The sequence below is a fragment of the Rhipicephalus microplus genome, chromosome 5, assembly GCF_043290135.1.
Source record: "Rhipicephalus microplus isolate Deutch F79 chromosome 5, USDA_Rmic, whole genome shotgun sequence".
Taxonomy (NCBI): Eukaryota; Metazoa; Arthropoda; class Arachnida; order Ixodida; family Ixodidae; genus Rhipicephalus; species Rhipicephalus microplus.
Window position 1 is genome coordinate 48640250 of NC_134704.1, and position 20590 is coordinate 48660839.

At 47.5% G+C, this 20590-nt stretch overlaps 1 protein-coding gene and 1 long non-coding RNA gene across 7 annotated transcripts in view; one reads left to right on the top strand and one right to left on the bottom strand.

Annotated features, from left to right (window-relative positions):
• The window catches only part of LOC119173877 (uncharacterized), a 229219-nt gene that overhangs the window by 143290 nt on the left and 65339 nt on the right, over window positions 1-20590 (top strand). For all 6 annotated transcript variants that reach the window (XM_075895392.1, XM_075895396.1, XM_075895395.1 and 3 more), the window contains exons 2-4: window positions 11515-11878; window positions 13324-13728; window positions 19729-19915. In XM_075895392.1, the coding sequence (XP_075751507.1) occupies window positions 11729-11878; window positions 13324-13728; window positions 19729-19915 (742 nt within the window). In that variant the 5' untranslated portion in view covers window positions 11515-11728. The remainder of the gene's footprint in view (window positions 1-11514; window positions 11879-13323; window positions 13729-19728; window positions 19916-20590) is intronic.
• LOC142817771 (uncharacterized) overlaps window positions 1-20590 on the bottom strand; it is a 225988-nt gene that overhangs the window by 133889 nt on the left and 71509 nt on the right. The gene's annotated exons all lie outside the window — the stretch shown is intronic.

Sequence of the window (20590 nt, forward strand, 5' to 3'; positions counted from 1 at the left end):
GCCATGGACCTATAGTACTTCCTTCACGGCGAAAGGCATCCTGTCTAAAAGTATAGCAAACTTGCTCGTAGTACTTTTCGTTGTGACTCGTGCTTGCGACTTCGAACGCTCGTGTGTCCTTGTTTATTGCTTCGTTTTGCATTTGTTTCGAATAAAAAAAAAACGAATTGTTGTGAACTTCGCGGCTTTATTTGAATTTGTAAGCCTCAAAAGGTTCACCTGGTGATGTGGAACTGTAGAAAGTTCGCTGAACATCGTCTTGCGACAAAGCGGCTGCAGTGCACAAGGAGCCAAAACGGAGCCGAAATAACGAAGATTAGACAAATCCGTGTACTGTACACACTCTACCCATCGTTGTGCACGCTGGCGGACGCGTGCCGTGCTTTGCAGCTCCCATAGACACCAGCACATTTAGTTTATTATTAGGAAGCTATGTTTGACGACAGTTCCTTCAGTAGATAAAGCTCTAAGAGACAGTCCCTCGCAACTGCGTTCGTGCGCCTCGACGACCAATCGCTTTCTGAGAAATCAATCTCAGAATGCCGGGAAGATAGAGCTTGAGGCCTTGAAGCGACGAAGGCGCTGTTGAAGTTCCTGCGAGCGACCTGACCAGCCTCGTTGAAAGATGGTGACCATCTTGTGTGTTTCTTCTACTTCCATCCCTCCTTCTCTCATTCGATCTCTTCCCTATTTTCTGTCTCCCCTACCCCGAGCTCCCCCAGGGTACGGTGGCCAACCGGATATTTGTTTTCCGGTTAACCTCCCGTGCCTTTCCGCATCATATCTAAGTGTATCACTCTCTCTCTCTTTCTCTCTCTCTCTCTCTCTCTCTCTCTGTGTGGAAGAGGGCGCATGCACGAGCAATCTTAAGTGCAAATATATTTTTCAAATTGGCGCACGCCAAGTCACCTTCTTCTAGGTTTATACTCCAACTGTTTCTGTGTTACGTTCGTGGCGCTCTGTGCTCAGGAAACCAGAGCATGTATGTCGCGCTTTGAGGCACATGCATTCTATCGCGTATTGGTTTAATATGACATATAATTAGACCAAAAGGTAACGTTCAACTTTGCTGATATAGAAAGCCGTGCACCTTTTGTACTGGCTTTTTTATGCCTTACATTTTGTTCGACCTTCCCGTGCGTTTTCTGTGTCGGTACACATCTTCACATGGCTCAGAGTTATTATACTAAAAAAATTCAGGAAAAAGTTAGCGTTGCTTTCGCGGTAAAATCAAGAGAGCATATCGTAAATTACCTACAATCGCCTTTACTGCCAACGCTGCAGGCAACATTCGTCTACTCCGGTAACTATTTACGCACGCAAACTTCGGACAACGATGCATGATGACATATTACAAAGATGAGTACGGTAGCACAAAACTGTCCGGTAAAACGTCACTGTTTGAATGTCTCTCTTCACCAGGCCTCGCATATAATTTCTAAGAGTCTTCTAGCACTAGTATTTTTCGTAAAACTGCAATGCTTGGCCTTATTGAAGCTGTCTTGTCAGTGACAAAAAGCATCAACTAAAAGGAAAACGTTGCAAATTCAGCCATTCTTGTCACTGTGCACGAATCCATTAGAGCCAATTATATAAATGTATCGGACGCTCATGCATCTATAATATAACCGATGCAAGTGATTTGGGTCGGTTGACGCATAGTAAACGAATATGGTTGTGTCTTCCGTGTGCTTTCTTTTGACCTCGTGTTCTCCACGCTGTATATACTTGCTGAACCAAATCATGAGCCTTATAACAACCCAAAACTCGTCAGCAAGTTTGCAAAAACTTGATAGATGTGTTTGTACAACGTGTTCCCTTTGACACTCTGTTCTTTAGCGCGCACCCTTCATGTGTATAAATGTGGTATACGCGACAACCTTCTTGCGTTTCGCCCTTGTAGTTATAATGTAGCCACACCTAACGCGAACTGAGTGCACGAGGAAGTAACGCGTTTCTGGAGGCGCGTACAATTAGGATGCCAACCGTTCACCTTCGGAAGCAATCTATTCATGTATTTTCTGAATGGAAATCTATGCAGATAGCCTATGCCTCGCATCAGAGCCCCCACCCCATTCGACCAATTATCTCTCTCTTTTGTCGCTGTCACACTGCTCGGCAACTTATCTGCGACAATTTTTCTGGCACCAACATACGAGTCGCTTTTTAGCGAGCCATATCAAAGTGAGTCGTGTAGGCGAAAGTACGTCGATCTTAATCACGCACTCGCACGCGTGGATGGTGTACACGAGAAAGAACGCGGCGAAATATGCGAAGATTGCCCCTGGTGTTCATAGAAGCAAAAATATTAATGATCACGCAAACAACTATGCACGAGAAGGAACCACCATCCGTGATTGCAAGCCTTTAATGTAACAAGAGAATTTCGATACTTTTCTGTTATCGGTAGCTAATCGCTTTCTTTCTTGTTTTCTTTATTTTTTTGTTAAGCGCGCGCAGCAAATAAGCGTTGGTATGATAAGATCTGTTGACTTGTTTTTTTTAAAAGAAAATTAACTTATCCCATTTGCGAGGTTGACATTATATAGAAACATCTGTCCATCCATCCGTCCGTCTATCAAGTGACCACTCCAAGTACCGCCATCTCGCATCTTTCCATCATATATATTCATATACAAGTGCCGCCATCCAGCGTACATTCTAAGGACTAAACGGACGGTGGCTACTACGACTACACGGGACGTGCGACCCACGGTGTAAGGAGGTTCACCCCTAAAAAAATGTGCATAAATTCAATTCATACCTACACCGCCCCCCCCCTTCACAAAAATCTCCACTTCGCATGAAAGTTCGCATAACCACCGGTAAAACTATCAACAACTCTCGCTCGTCTGCACTGCGTATAGAAGCGCCACTGTGAGGCAACTAAGCCATCTCAACTTCTCCCGGTTTCGAGCACGCTTCTTGCGTGCATGCATTCCCATTCGCAAAAGCGTGTCAGCGCAACTTAAACGCGTATAAAAACTCAGCTAACGTACAGCAACATCAGCGAAAGGAAGAAAGAGAAAAATAAAGATTAAGAAACAGGCAGAGGCGAGCGCCGCCCTCATGCACCTATGTATGTGGGAAGTTCCGAACAGACAGCGAGACCATGTACTTCGAGTGAAGGCTTTGAAAAAAAAAGAAAATAAGGAAAAAAGTAATAAAGGCAAGGGTTCTTATGTGTATAGAGACGTCGAAAAGTACGTGCCAGCTGTGCCTGCATAATTGCCCTTGCAATGCCTCGGCCGGCGGCTATATAGTAGGGATATATTTCACACATAGCTGCTAGCTATATATATATATATATATATATATATATATATATATATATATATATATATATATATATATATATATATATATATATATATATATATAAGGGAGAGAAGTGTATACCTAAGGGCTCGTATTTCCGTGTTTTAACACAATATTAATGAGATATAACAGACAGTAATGCCAAGGAATGTACAGGGGAAGTTATTAGAACCAATGGAATGTAAATAAGAAGAAAGAAGAAAGAAAAGTGGATGAAAAAATTACCAGCTGTGAGCAGGAATCGAACCCACGACCTTCGAATAACGCGTTCGATGCTCTAACCACTGAGCTATCACAGCGGCCGTCCCTCCAGCCACTTTTTGGGGTTTATACGTGAATTTAGAAGTGGGAGTGACAGTCAGCGCCATCTATAAGCCAAACAACGAGTGTATATATATATATATATATATATATATATATATATATATATATATATATATATATATATATATATATATATATATATATATATATATATATATATATATATATATATATCACCTGCTGCTCACGGCTGGTTATTTTTCAAACAATTTTCTTTCTTATTTACATTCCATTATTCTAATAACTTCCCCTGTACATTCTTTGGCATTACTGTCTGTTAGATCTCATTAATATTGTGTTAAAACACGGAAAAACGAGCCCTTAGGTATACACTTCTTTCCCTTATATATATATATATATATATATATATATATATATATATATATATATATATATATATATATATATATATATATATATATATATATATGTGTGTGTGTGTGTGTGTGTGTGTGTGTGCAATTCTGTTTAGAATATTTCCGCTTGCTGAGAAACATGACAGAGAACTCTTTATTTAAAATCAGAGAATTCAGCTGGCACATGCATATATCGCTGACTTGCTATAGTCTGCGTGGGGGAAGAGAATTGGGACTGAAAGTGGGAGCGAGAGAGAGAGATAGAAAATGACATAAGACGTCGAATAAATATAGTCTATACAAAAATGCTCTCGTGCAATTAGGACGCTTTTTTTAAGCTCATGAGCGCATCCATGACTGCCATAATCACGAATTACCAAGACGCACTTTCTTTTCTAATAATTTTTTTTTCAACTCGCACATTTCGGTCGGGACATCGAATGAACGAGTGGTGTACGCAAAGAAAAACGCGGCACCGGTGAGTGCAAAGGAACGATGCCCTCCAAGCTTCGACAGTCACAAGCGTAATTGTTTGCGCTTTTTTTTTTTTGCCGCTGTTCATACTCTCTTTACCGCAGGTTGGTCGGCGACCAACCGTTTATGATACGCGCCATCTGATCTTTTATATGTGATTGATATGTGGGGTTTGACGTCCCAAAACCACCATATGACTATGAGAGACGCCGTAGTGGATGGCTTCGGAAATTCCGACCGCTTGGGGTTCTTTAACGTGCACCCAAATCTGGGTACAGAGGCCTACAACAGTTCCGCCTCCACCGGAAATGCAGCCGCGCAGCCGGGATTCGATCCCGCGACCTGCGCGTCAGCAGCCGAGTACCTTAGCCACTGCACTACCATGGCGGAGTGCGATCTGATCTTTTATGGAGGTGACTTGTTTAAATTGGCGCACATCATTGGTGCCCGGATATGAACTCCTGACCATCGCTGTTGTCTGTAGAAACGCAAGCGTCTCGCTGCTAAGCGCATGGTTGAAGGTTCGACTCTTGGCATGGAGGAAGAGAACAGTTAGAACCTAACGAGCATAGCGCAATGCACTATAAAGAAAGGATACAGCAATACATCCTCATACTTATATTGGCCGCGAAGGCCTCCACCACAGAGGCCAGCGCTGCAATCGTTTTGACGTCACAGATAGGATGCGTAGTTGTGGAATACGGCAGCTTTGCTGTCGCGACACCACTTGCATCGCCACGGCTGCACCGGTTCTTAGTCGCGATTTTACGATGCAAATTAGTCACGAGAGTGCCACCGGGGAAACTGATTCGTAGTTTGCTTGCCCGTATCATCAGGTTTTACCGCTTCCTTAAGCACTGAGCTTCAAAACAAAGGGAAGCACACCCGGTGTTTACAGCGAAAGCGCAGGAAATGTGGTGTTCTAGCAGACAACACAAACCGGAATCCTCCGTGTGACGTCATAATGTAGGTGGCGCCACGGTATGTTCTTCAGGCCAATACCGGCATAATGTCAACGTTTTCTAACCTCATGACGCACAAAAAAAAATCATTTTAACACTGCATGCAGCGTTATTGTTCCGGCCAAGATGCGAATTTAGTACCCGAGAACAGACTGCCCGCGTTATTCACAAAAAGAAAAGTTCATCCGCCTCATGGTGCGTCAAAATGCGATAGTCATTTCGCGAAGCTTAGGCGGCTTTGTGCTGGGAGCGATCAGAGACGTACGATCAGGTGGATGTGCCCTTCATCCAAATAGCAGTTCTCGTTACGTTAACACGACGCCACAGCCTTCCACGCACTGCACGGAATTAGTCAGACGGAGTCGTCGCGTATCGAGGTATCGTTTATAAGACGAGCCAATGGCTTCGAGCAAACAACGCAATGGTTCCGAACACCTTTATTTATCTCGCAAACTCTCAACCGTGAGACGAGAAAGAACGAGAAAGAAATTGATTATATTCGCCGCGAGCCGTGCTCCAGCAAGATTGCGCTTTTTTTTTTCTCGGTCTCTCTCTCTCTCTCTCTCTCTCTCTCTCTCTCTCTCTCTCTCTCTCTCTCTCTCTCTCTCTCTCTTTTTTCCTGAGGACGAGTTGTGTGTTTTCTACACAAGAGGAATGCCTGAGGTTTGAACGCAAAGATAAGCCGTTGATTGTACGATCGGATACCTACAACGCTAGCTCGTTCTGGAGGGGTCTCGTTTATCTTCAAGGAGCTGTCGAGCGATGTCTCAACCGCGCGTCATTCACTGGACCGAAATGGCCCAATAAAATGTCCTCGATTTCGTCAGGCTCATTACAGCCTTGCCCTGCAGCCTGTGTGACATTTATGATTGCGTTCGCGTCGTGCGCGCGTTTATTAGTCTTTTTGTTTTGATTGCCAGCGTCGTCTGCTCGCCTTCGGGCGTTACGGTACGTTTATACGTCTGTTTCCTCGAGCTTCACTTGCAGACGTGTCGAAAGAGTCTGTCTATTATCGGCTTCCACAATCGCGGAGTAATGACACTTGTTTGACGCCGGAAATATACAACTGCAGTGTAGGGGGGATTTTACGGTTTCTGTTGACGATCGCGTCCTGTTGTTTACGGACGCGATCGTCATGTTTACGGTTTCTGTTGATCACATCCTGTTGACCATCGGAGGACAGGAATTTGTGAAACGCAAGAAGCATGCGCAAGGGATCGAGACCGCTTTCTCGCTTTCAATGTGGCCGCGTAGTTGGACAGTGGCAGGGCGTGGACATGCAGCTGCAGAAACACTAGAGAAGAGATGCCGAAAGCCGACAAGGAGGTTACATTCGCCCCGTTTGTTCGGTGGTTATGTGAGCAAAAAAGTAATTTGGAAAATAAAGAGTAATGATACTGGAAGAAAGTATATAGTCACTTAGCCTGTCTCTGAGACTTCTGGAAGGCGAAAACCACACACACACAAACACACACACACACACACACACACACACACACACACACACACACACACACACACACACACACACACACACACACACACACACACTATGGCGAAAACGTGTTCATGGGGATTTTGTAGCCGTTCGTTCGAAATGCAGACAAATTCGTTATATGCGCGTTTAGTTTGTGCGAACTTTTAACAACGCTGGTGGCAAGAATACGAACAAACTTCACATAACCGCCTCGACGTTCGGGTCCAAGTCATTTACGCGATCGTTTCCGCGTAATCTCGGAGAGGAATCGCGGGGAATAAGGATTACAATTTACGAGGAGTTACGGACGCATGTTACGGAAATCCCGCGTATATACGGCAGGATATATATAACACCAAGCTAGCTTCGAGCGAAAAATAATATAGGCTGCTACGTAATGACCCTTTCAAGTCGGTTTTCTGATACACCCACCCGCGTTCACAACCGGCAAGCAGTGCAACGTTTACTACGAGAGAGTACTTTACCAACTGCGGAGGAATCGGCTATCGGCTAATCTCTGGCGACATCCGTCCGTCGCTATAGCCTCCCACGTCCGCGTAAGCGTATACATGCAACCCGGGTCAACGAGTGCGCGCGCTCAAAGAGATACTTTGTGTCTAAGCGCTCGGATGCGAATGATAGCACATGCGACTGCGCAGTGCACTATACCAGCGCTGCGGGGAGGCAACAGGTCACCCGATTGCCGAGGTTATTATATGACGCTGGCGAATCAGTTGAAACAAACACTCGCTAAACAATGCACGCGTTTTCTTTGTGTTTGTTGCCGACTGCTCCATGCGAGTGGCTTATGCCTCCTAATTGGGCGCTCGTGTAGCTGCAGCTCGACGTTCACGCTCCGCGAATACAAAGGCTCGTAAAACTGGCTAGGCTTGAAAATTGAGGAGTGACTTTGCTTTTTTTTTTGTGTTTCACTCTGCATCTTTCTCTTTGTGATCTTTCTTCGCTCTTCATGGCAAGCTCCACATCTGCCTTTCACTATGCTTCCCCGGCACTCTTTCTTTCTTTCTTTCTTTCTTTCTTCCTTTCTTTCTTTCTTTCTTTCTTTCTTTCTTTCTTTCTTTCTTTCTTTCTTTCTTTCTTTCTTTCTTTCTTTCTTTCTTGTTAGCCTTTATTAGCGATTCCGCAAAGCTTCTCGCGTTTTCTTCGTCGACTCTCGAACGTCACGTATTCAGCGTCGCACGCACACACACACACACACACACACACACACACACACACACACACACACACACACACACACACACACACACACACACACACACACACACACACACACACACACACACACACTCTTCTGCTCCTCCGAAGGGCATGTGTGAGAAATACGTGAAGGGAAAAATACAAACGTGCCGTTTCTTAACGCCCAGGTTTCAAAGTCCGCGCGCCGGTCATCCACTTTATCTCCGGATGTGATCTGGAATGGAGTGGGAACTGTATACATGAGCTCGCGGCCTGTCTCGGCAGCAGAGTCTCTCCACCTTTTTTTTTTTTTTCTCACGAACGCTGCATGCAGTGGTCGCACGTCTCCTCACGTCAGCGCCTCGACTTTCCGGCAGCGGAAGAGGAGGAGAAAGCTTAATTCGCGAGACGTGCGTAGATGTCCCCTTCATTTATAAGTAAATATCCTGTGCGTTTGCTTTGACGGTACGCTGTTGTTGCCTTTGTTGCGTATACACACACAGACGGAGGAAAACAGAGAGGAATAACGAAGCACCCTGTAGAGGCTATTGCCTATGAGATGAAAACGCTGTTTCGTAAAGGGCAACACGTACACGTGGAGAGTCGTAAGTATACATCTACATATACACTGTGCTGATTTGATTGATGATTGATATGTAGGGTTTAACGTCCCAAAACCACCATTTGTTTATGAGAGACGCCGTAGTGGAGGGCTCCGGAAATTTTGACCACCTGGGGTTCTTTAACGTGCACCCAAATCTGAGTACACGGGCGTACAATATAAACTATGCGTATTATAACGACGCAATGCAAAGATTCTCGCGCGTTCGCGCGCACATACACGTTTGCGCAAGGAAGTCTAGAGATAAAAAAGCCAAAAATTGTATTATAACTCTTGGACACGTCTCACGTAAAGTGGATATATCCAGGTCATCAGATTTTTTTTTTAGTCTTGTTTCAGGACTATAAATGGCACTTTGCTCAAGGCCTAAGAGCGCATGCAGTGTGAGTTCGGAGAAGACATGACATTTATTAAACATATGCATGAATAGTTTGATGCTAATTGGCTGCTCCTTTTCTCTTGCATGAAGGTAGCCGTTGTAAATTGAATAGACAACCACAATGTTATTCATATTAAATCATGGTCATGTTTCATTAGGCACATTAGGCACAAAGTCGGAATAATGGTTAGGATCGTACACGCAGACATTGTGCGAGAGGGAAAGTTACACAAAGAGAGAGAGAGAGAGCGATGACGCCCTTGGTTCAAACAGATCAAAGTGGTCCGTTGTACTGGATTTCACATTAGATCGTGGCGCCGAGGGCAGGTAAAAAAATAACACCACGAACAACAAACCAGCGTATAACTATTCACGTTTCGTTCCGCGTCATTTCATTCGCCCAAACCAGCCAAGCTCTGCTCTCAACGCTCGGTATACGATCCAGCCTTCACCAAAACTCTCCCTTTCCGTATTCGCCGCTGATACGACTCACTTAAAACGCCAGTCTCGTACACCAACTGGCGCACCTACGTCCGTGCTGTCGCCGCGAGTAAAGTACAGGACAGCTGCGACTTCAGGGCGGTTTTTTTCACGCGGTGCACAACGGCACGGCGGGGAGTCCAAGCAGCGGGGGTTATGCGCGCTCCGCGACTTACGAGCGCCAGGCTCCTCCCCCGGGCTCGCCCCCGGCGGCACAGCCCGACTCGTGGATTGGACCCCCGACGCCGCCTCGGGGACTGAACCGCATAGAGGGCTCCACTGCAGCCTCGTTCCTCGCACGTCCTCCCTTTCTCGGCGGCGAGTCAATTGTTGTAACAGCGTAAACAGAGCCTCGCCTGAAGCCGCACGTAAGCTTCCCTTCTCGCCCCCAGCCCTGCCGTCAACGATGAGTGATGGCCGTGCCGCACGCTTGGGGGCGCAGCAAGCGGGGACCGCACTCCCTCTCGTGCGAGGAAAGTAATTCTGTCAGTCACGTGACTGGAGTTTTACCACTATATATATAGTGGGGGTCACTGCACGTTAGGGGGTGGGCGGGGATCGCACCGCACTATTCGTTTGTGCTACTGTTTATGATATAGAGTAACTCTACTATCTGCCGCGGGAACTGTTTTGTTAGTAAGGTGACCGGAGTCGTTTCTCCTTTTAAGTACCCTGGTGTGTTCCTGCGTTTAGCAATTAAGATGGTTAAGACTGAAAGTGTAAACGACAAGAAACATCGTACCATGTTGTCTATTCATTTTATTTTCAGCACTCCCATGCGCATACTCTCTTTAACCCATCAAAATTTTACTTGTGATATTAACATGACCTGCGTTGCTGCCCCGCGGTTCTCACAACGAGGCTGGACGGGGATGGGGGATAGGAAAGGTCGTACCGGTCCCACTAACCTGTTGATATATAGTATATGCATATATTTCTCTGAAAATTGTAGTCATCGCTTCAAGCCGTCATCGATTATTTGAATAAATTGCTGAGAGTTTTTATTGCTCGGTCATGTGAGCTTTCGAGACATTTTATCATTTCAGGGTTTCAGTAGAACATTGCCAATGTTTAAAAAAGAAAAATTCATATAGTTTAGAGTACACTAACTTGGCAATAGAAAGAAAGCGGTAAAATAAAGTACATACATTGCGAACAAAACTGGTCTGTTACACACTTCATAGATTTCATATATGTACTAGTCACTAATGAGTCCAATGAATCCCATTTTGGTTTGCTGAGTGTTATGACTTGTGTATGAAGATATCGTATTTACTGGAATTTATCGATATTTATTCATAAAGTATTCTCCGGTACATATGCACCCTCTTTTACGTTGTACATTGCTGGTGTTTTAACCCCTGCAAATGTTCTTTTTTATTTTTAAGTTGAACCAAGGGCGTGCTTCCCACACACACACACACACACACACACACACACACACACACATATATATATATATATATATATATATATATATATATATATATATATATATATATATATATATAAGGGAAAGAAGTGTATACGTAAGGGCTTGTTTTTCCGTGTTTTGACACAATATTAATAAAATCTAACTGATTGATTGATATGTGGGGTTTAACGTTGCAAAACCACCATATGATTATGAAAAACGCCGTAGTGGAGGGCTCCGGAAATTCTGACCACCTGGGGTTCTTTAACGTGCAACCAAATCTATAACAGACAATAATGTCAAGGAAAGTCTAGAGGAGGTTATTAGACCGAATTGTAAAGTAAATGTGCAGAAAGAAACGTGGTTGAGAAGATAACTTGCCGTGGGCAGGAACCGAACCGAAAACCGAACCGAAAAGGCAAATAATGTTTTTGGTTGTAGTTTACTTCTGATAAATTGGTTCGCTGGCGCACACGTTTATGTCGTCGTTCATTTCTTGTTGGCGCAGGATGAAGTTCAAAGTCCCTCAAACGCTGTCGACCATGCAGTTCCAGTGATTACGACCTGTGTCCCTCAGACTGTTCAACGTCAATGTCTTAACAGCACCCGGTAAAAAAGACTCTCTCTTCGAGGCATGAGATCCGGTGCCGAGCGCAGGGTGGTCTAGGCTGCATCGGCCATCCGCAAACGCGTTAGCGCCATCGTTGTGCACAGGGGCAGCCATGTTCCAGAACCTAGCCATGCACCTGCCTTCGTACCAGGACGGCTCGAGCGCCGCGTCTGCGGCCTTTCTGCACCCGGGACCACCGGTGTATGTGCCGGGCACCAGGCCGCTTGTACCCGTGCCGCACCAGTACATGCATCACCACCAGGTAAGCAGGACACGTCACACCTCTAGACAGGATGCTCTGCTGTAGATTGGTGGTCTCAAAGACACCTCAACCAGCAAGCGGTAGTCACGCGTGATCTCTGCCCGTGTGGGCTAAGATCCCGTGGAGATCCGCTAAAAGAGCGGCATGGGGAGGTACAACTCAAGTTGACAGCAAGTGTTGCTATCTTGGGAAAACTACTTTTACCATATATATATATATATATATATATAGTGTACCACAATTACAACGACATATTGTTGCCTATCTCCAAAATGACTCAAGTGCGGACGCCGATTCTACAATATAATTTTTGTTTCACGGTTATGTTTCAACATACGGTATCCAACATGGTGTTGCGACGCGCCCCTCCGACGACGTTACGAAGGGCGCCTCGAAATCTCACCGCTGCAACCACTGTTTACGAAAGACGGCGACGCCAACACGGTCCCGAAGGCGCCACTGCTTCCAACTCCGCCGGGAAGGTCACCAGCCGTTTGGTAGCGTATGTTTCTCAGCTCGCGACTGCTTCTGCGCAGAGCTGATAAGACGAGCGGACGAGATGACGGTGAGTTAAACAAGGTTTATGTACAGCATATATACTGAGGCGTTACAAATTCGGCACTGGGGCCGACAGAGACTCGAAGAGCCAAGCTCTCCTCTTTAACACATAGGTCTGCTCTCAAACGGGTCCGCTCTGACACACATGTCAGCTTTCACCTAGGACCGCCGATCGCGACGCGCCGCAGGGCTTCTTTTATATGCACCGGGTCCAACCAAAATGTCCAATCAGAAGCGCCGGTGGTCATCGGGGCAGACTCCTCCAATGGGGTCGCCGCGCAATGCGTCAGACCCCCAGACATGAAGACGCCCGTTGTTTACTCGACGGGCTCGCTTGCACGTGCGCTGACTCACTGCACGTGGGCGCCAGAAAGGCGCCGCGCGTGTTTACGCCGTTGAGTTGTTCGCGTCAGGCGGACTGCGGGCTGGCCTTGACACAGATTGCATTTTCCAGAGGCACGGACGTCCGCTGTCGACTCGCAGGCATAACAATGGGGCGCTTCACTAAAACAATGCTTTAGACCATGCAGTCATGTATGTGTAGCTCAGGAACCATACTTATCAAGAAAACTTTAAAAATATGGGAGTGTATGTGTGAGTCGTGGTTCGCAAATGAGGCGCTCGTGGGCCATATGCTTGAGACTCCTCCTGTTGAGCTATGAATAAGACCCGCACACTTAGACTTTGATGTATGTTGAATAGGACCAGGTTGTCACCAGGTTGAACATCTCAAAGGGGTGGGTTCGCAGAAGTTCGCAGGCTACTATTGAATGTATTTCTATGGAAGCGTGGCCTGTGGACTTTTGACCACTCCTGTATATATGCTGCACAGAATGTAGTGTGCAGCAGTGCAACACGCTTGTGTCCCCGTTTCGCACCTGCTGCAGATGTCGTCCATGGGCGGTGTGGCGACGTCGTCGGCGTCTTCCCCCGCGGCCCCGTCGGTGGCGGTGAGCTCCATGGCGGCAGCCTCCATGCCCGCGGCGCCCGTGTCGCCCGCCGTGGCGCCCCCTCCTCCGACGTCGTCTCCGGCCAGGGGCCACCACCACCACCATCACCACCACCACAACCCCGCGACGCCTCAGCCGCCGCCTCATCAGCACTCGCCCTCGGCCGCCTCGGTGCAGGGCCACAGCGGCCACCTGGGCGGCGTGTGGGGACAAGCAGTGCGCGGGTCTCCCGACACGGCGGCGGCGGCGGCCGCAGCGGCAGCCGCGGCCGCGGCCCAGTACTCGAGCCCTTCGCCGGCGCACGGGCACCTGGCGGCGCACCACGCGAGGTTTGCCTTCCAGGTGAGAAACACGCGTTGGACGTAGTATAGACGGCTTCCATTGACATCATGGAAACCGCCATGGTGTTCCCGTTGGCATTCTCGCTGTCCTCACATCGTGCCGGTGCCAGCGTTCCCAACGCTTTGTGTGTGTTAAATGTGTGTGTTTCATAGTCGGGCTATGTCAGGTATCCGGCGGTGGCATCCGCGGCGGTGGCTGCGCGCCGGCGGGTGTTATCTCTCCGCTCTCACTCCCTCTCCCATTGTAACAGCGGCGGGAGCCAACACCCTCTAGAAAGGGAGAAGGCCTTAGCTTTTTTCTAGTGACGTCAGGCGATAGGGCGGACTGGTAAAAGTACGGAGCACTGTTCAGGAGAGGTTGTCGCATAGAATTACCAAGCGGGCGCTTTTTTTTTTCTTGTAAGAACGAGCATGCACGTAGTTTAAAATAAATTTCACTCGAAGCAAATTATAGGAGCGAAACATTTATTTACACAAACTAGTTTCGTTTTGTGTTTGCGCTTTATCAGAAGCTGTTCACCTATTTGTTCTGGAGAGCTGTGGCTTTCCGTTTTTTTGCCTTGTCAGCAGCGTCAAGAAGTTTGTCGTTGAGCTTTCCACAAACGTTCTTCAGTAAAATGTTAGTGCTGCACCGCAGGATGTGTTTCAGCACTGATTCGCTTGTGTGACCGTTCTCACAGGTGTCGAAGTCAGATGGCTCTTCGTTGGCCAGCAAATGCAGCCTTTGTTTTTCCACTCATCCAGACATTTCAAAAGCAAGAGCAAAAAGTCAAGCTTTACGTTTTGCCTTTCAATATTCGACGGGTAAATTGCTTTTCTCGACAGCCCATAGCCATATTTCAACAGCTGGTCACACTCTTTGCTGTGCAGATCCCTGATTGTCGAAAATGACGCTGTTTGCATGCGCTCTGATTGTGCTGCGTCTGTTTGCATCTCAGGGAAGTAGAAGCATACTTGGTCATTCTTCTGGTTGATCCAGTTGTTTCGTATGTATTTTAGTATGTGTACCGGGTCTATAACGAAGAACAGCGGCCTCGCAGGGTCCGATGGGTGTTGATACACAATTCTGTTGGAAGGGGTCGATTCGAAGTGAAGAATCGCTTTCCTGTTCACGGAGTTGTTGTCACTCACGACACACACAACGCGGTACCCAATCTTTTCCAGCCCGCAAATCACATTTTCAAGCATCTTGTGCAGGAACTCCGCGTCTAGTCGGTGCACGGGCACGATGTGCGCAACTTCTTTGAATTCTCGGGAAGCTCGGGAACTTGGACGGTACAGCGTCCGGGCGGAGGCGAACATGGGATAATGGCACTGTAATTGTGCGGCCAGTAGTTACATCGGTATGCGAGGCTTCTCGGATGATGTCCTCCTCTCTGAAGTGAAGTTTGCATACCTACCAAGGAAATTTACATACAATGAGCAAACCAATGAGTATTTGACAAAGTGCGGCTTGTGAACCACTTATTCGAGCATATGCAAATATTGAATTTACATTTGCAATGAAACAACAATGCTCTATCAGAAAGAAAGCTTACCCTGGAATTCTCGGTCACGGAGAGGTCTTCCCGTGGCACAGCGCGTATCCACGCGTTCCTGAGTGTTTGATCCCATGGGAACTTGAAAACGTGCACTTTCGTGTCCACGGTGTAGTTGCCACGGCACCGCGGCACACAGCAACCGGTCAAGCCGCCTCTTGCAGCCGCCCCATTAGCTGACGTGGCGCGACTGGAAAGGGAAGAGAACTGAGGCCTTCTCCCTTTCCAGTTGGTGTTGCGGGAGCGCGCGCTTATTCTCGCCCCTTGCAACAGGAGCATGTGGTGCGATAGAGTGTAAGAGAAAGTGGGTGCAGTGCTTCGCCACTCCTTCTCTCGCCATTCACTCTCTCTTCTCCGTACGCCCCACTCTCCCGTCCACTCGCGCCTCACTCTCGACCGTTCGCTGGCTTGGCCCCTCTCAAGGCGATGGCAGAATTCGGTGAAGGCGAATGTCTAACGGCAATGGTGCCCTCCCTCGGCGAAAGAAATGCATTCGCATTTCCTCCCGATTCCATTCGGAGAGGTGGGGGCATTTTTGGTGTATCATCCTTTAGAGCAGTTGCAGCGATTCAATGCTGTGTATCGTGGTAAGGATACATGGTACATGCTAGCCTCTCAAAGCATGCCCGTATATAGGGATTCATCCCACAGAAACAGGCTGTAGACAATGCAGAGAACGTCGAAGCGACGCAACATCGTTCGCGTGCACGATGTGGCATGGGCATATAATGCGAATGTAACCTTGCGTGCGCATGACGTGTTGATGTGTCTGCCTCGTGTGAGCGTCCTTCTCTGAGTTGCTCTGATACCGGAAAGGGCAAGCGAGGAATTCGGCTTGAATGCAAAGGTTTCAAGCTTACCTCCTCACATCATGCTTTCGGCGCCTTGTAAAGAACCAATTAAAAAAATTCTAGCTGTGCGAAGCTTTTCATTGGGTACGCAACAACTTATATTGTGTAAGTGAAATTTCTCGTGCCACCTAGTGAATCACCGTTTAAGAAGTAAATGACAAACAAAACAAAAACCACGTGGGCCGGTTTTATGTGTATCTAAGCTTTACTTTCCCCTGATGGCACTCCACGATTTCGCATTTGTTCTCCATCGTCCTGTGCCTGCACAGAAGCACGTCCTTGTCTCTACGCATGCGAGCAGACGCCGGGGGGGGCAGACGCCGGGGGGGGGGGCATACGCCGGGGGGGGGACGGGGGGGGCAACCTTAACTAGAGGGGACTCTGGCGCTGCGGTCGTTCAGCGACCATGGGAATTTTGGGTATGACATGGACATAAGGTAACAGCCGGATGACTCATCAAAAGGAGAAAAAAAAATCATCACCGTGACTTGATGACATCAGCATATGACGTAATGATGGCGTCACAAATCACAAGAATCGTAACGTCATCGCATTGCATCGTCGCACTGTCAATGCTAAAGCAAACACGGAGGCATTGCAAAAGAGGGTGAGGTGCAAAGAGCTCTTTGTGCCTCCGGTCTCGGAGGCAATGCTCAACTAGGTTATGTTGAAGGCTTTCCGGAAGGGGATACGGTTGATCAATACATAGAGTGAGAAGGAAGAAGAAGGCTTTCGGCTTCAGGTTGTCTCAGGACTAAGTACTCATAAGGGGACTCGTGAGTTTTTCTATGGTAGCACCGACTCTCCTGCTACTCTTTATTTTCACTTTTTACCTACGCGGGATATAGTTAACTCAGCTCAGGCTGGTTAAATTTTCCCGCCTGTTCTAACTTCGGTTCCCCAACCTCCCTCACTCCGACACCTCAGTGCGTGTACCACAGAGCAACGATCGATACACCAAGCGGATGAGTTATGCGCAGTGATTATGTGGCACCCGCGGAAATGCTTAATCACTGTCTCCACGCTTATGGCTTTGCGCTCGAGAGGAGCCCGGAAGCTAATTGCGCGTGTCCAAGCCCCGCCCCTCACACGACGCGTCACGCATCCCGCACAACGAGATAAGAGACGCTTCTATTTGTGTTTATCTTTTTTTCTTTTTCCCACGCAACATCCCCAAAAGATTCAGAAGATTAGCGAAAGCGGCAAAGGACGTGACCAAGCTGCCACACCCCGTATGCATGCGCGAATGCAGAGCCAACAGTACATACAGCGGCAAGAACAGCAGTGTAGCGAGCAGTGGCATTGAACTGTCTACGTGAGGTTCTTCTCCTCGGCCATTCGGTGGTTCGTAAGGGAAACATCTGCGGAAAACGTTCCGATCTTAGCAACAGATCAAAAGAGCCACGACGGCAACGAAGATACGACGCGCGCTGAATTGAATTAAACGCGAAGCAGCCGCCGCCGGGGCTATTAATCTCATCGAGGATGTTCAAAGGAACCGTCCGTCGGAGTATCCGTTCCGGAGGTCCCACACGCATAGACGAATGCGTTCTCAGGGCTTCTGTCATAGACCAGTTGCGGGTTTTCCAACCTTGTAGTGAACAGCGTCTCCAGGCCTCACATTTCAATGCGATGCATATACCAACGCGTGCACGTCAACTGGCCCTCGCTGTATATGCCGTTATACATGATTGAAACATCAGCTTAAGCTGTTGTTTCATCTAATGACGATGCTTCTGTCATAACTATTCGTGACTACAATCCTTCCCGGGTTTATATACATGAGGAGCCTACAACCATTGCTTCGTAGAGGCACATATCTAACCGGGACATTATATTCAAACCGGCCATGATGGTGTAGTATAGTGTCGGTGTTCGACGGCCTATACAAAGGTCACAGGATCAAATACCGGTAGCGCGACGTCATATTTCAATGGAGGCGAAAACCTAGAGGTCCGTGTGCTTGGATTTAGGTGCACAGTATTCAACACCAGGTGGACTAAATTTCCGGGACCTTCGTAAGGCGTTCCCCATAACCATATTGTGGTTACTGGGCGTGAAATCCCACCAATCACAATTTATTTACAAGGGCTTAATTTGATGTAGACAAACGCTCCTTCACTTCATATGTCGTTATAGTTGTAATGGAGGTCGAGGTCGTGGGTTCGATTCCCATCTACGGTTTTGATTGATTCATATGTGGGGTTTAACGTCCCAAAACCACCATATGATTATGAGAGACGCCGTAGTGGAGGGCTCCGGAAATTTCGACCACCTGGGGTTCTTTAACGTGCACCCAAATCTGAGCACACGGGCCTACAACATTTCCGCCTCCATCGGAAATGCAGCCGCTGCAGCCGGAATTCGAACCCGCGACCTGCGGGTCAGCAGCCGAGTACCTTTGCCACTAGACCACCGCGGCGGGGTTCCCATCTACGGTGGTGCACTTAGAGGTGAAATGCGCTTTTATATTGCGAAATGCAGGAGCCTCGTGGTACATTTTAAGTGGACGTTAATGAACGCTAGGTGGTCAGAATTAATACGCTGTCCCACACTGCGGTGAGCCACATCAAATCGTGGGTTTCGCAAGTAAAACCCCAGAATTATTTATTTCGTTTTTAGGTTCGGAAAAAACAATACCCTCGCGTTTTCCACTCACATTAGGTAGCGGTATATATGAGGATGTTCCCGATTATACGAGCCAACGTTACTCGTCAATAAATTGTCTCTGGTGCCTCCTGTAGCCTGGATATAAACAGATTCAAGATATGCAACATAGTGGAGACATCGACTACGATAAACCTCGATGCTCGAGAAAACGACTTATACGTTCGCCGGAAATGGGCCACCTCCTAATTCCCGGACGTCGCAGGGTTTAGCCATCCTCCGAGTCTTTCGGGCGCTCACTTAGGTTTTGAAAGAGAAAAAGAAGAGAGTGTTCACTTTTTTTTTAACTGGCATTATGCACACCCTAGTTTGGTCCTCGCAAGACCGCGGCACTCATGCAGTGCACGAGGCAAATATTTTTGCAACAAGTATAACGCGAATAACGCAAAAGCACATAAAGTTTAAACATGTCCTAAATACGGGAGATGGCTCTTCATTGAGTTGCTCAGAACACAAATGCTTTTATACTCGCGTGGCGTTGTGAGGCAGAGAGTGTAGCATAATTTCGAGATCAACATCACGTCAAGCCCTCTGCCACTTTTTGAGGTCATCACTCCGTCTCTCTTTACGACTTAGTCTTTTGCCCCGCCGCGGTGGTCTAGTGGATAAGGTACTCGGCTGCTGACCCGCAGGTTGCGGGATCGATTCCCGGCTGCGGCGGCTGCATTTCCGATGGAGGCGGAAATGTTGTAGGCCCGTGTGCTCAGATTTGGGTGCACGTTAAAGAACCCCAGGTGGTCAAAATTTCCGGAGCCCTCCACTATACGGCGTCTCTCACAATCAAATGGTGGTTTTGGTACGTTAAACCCCACAAATCGAATCAATCAATCAAACTTACTCAGCCTTTGTATAGACACAACAAATGTTTTTGCGGCACGGTTGTATTCGCTGCCGGCCGGCTCAATCGATGCGTGCTCGAATGTTTGTGCGGCGTCCAATACGCAGGGTGCGTCGGGTGTGACGAGCGTGGCAGCGGCATCGTGCCGTGAAGGCGCCTCCGCCTATCTGAGCCGGGCGGCCAACGGTCTGGGTTCGTACGCCTACATGGGCACCGAGGTGACGCCCTGGGTCGGCGTTGAGTCCAGCCTGTCCTCCATCCCGGGCGGAGCATCACCCTTCGCGAGAATCACTGGTGAGGACGTCCCGCCGCTCACTCACTCACTCACTCACTTGCTCGTATATGTTTTTATTTTTTTTCTCTCGTCTTCTCGTGTATGGGAAGAACACCAAGGTAGTATTGTTGTACTCGCTATTTTAGGTGTTCCGCTATTGTGCGTATCGTCCCTCAAAGCATTGTATTTCCTCAACTTCGTATCTAATTGGTTACCTGTGATGTTGTATGCCCGCTTCCTGTATCTGCAGAAGACCTACAGTATTGGTAAATAAATAAATAAATAAATAAATAAATAAATAAATAAATAAATAAATAAATATGTGTCGTCGCGTTGAATATATGTGTGTAGGTGAGGGAAATGGACAACAACTCGCTCCTACCACACGGCCACAAAAAAATCGATACGGACCGTCCACGTCCCGGGTTTGATCCCCGGACCATGACGAGTTTTTCTTCAGCTAAATAGCTATCCTTTCTGAGAAATTCACATAGATTTGATGCCTTTGTGGTAAAAACCAGTGGTTGTCAAGTTCTTTTTTTTTTAACCCTTCGCCACCTTGCGGGATTTCTTAGAACATGCTCACAAAATCCTGTGTCTGTATACGAAGCGCTTGCGCTGTTGCCATGTGATATTTTGCACAGAACAACGATGTCTTCCAATCATCGATGGAGAGGTAACGTATTTTTTTTTTT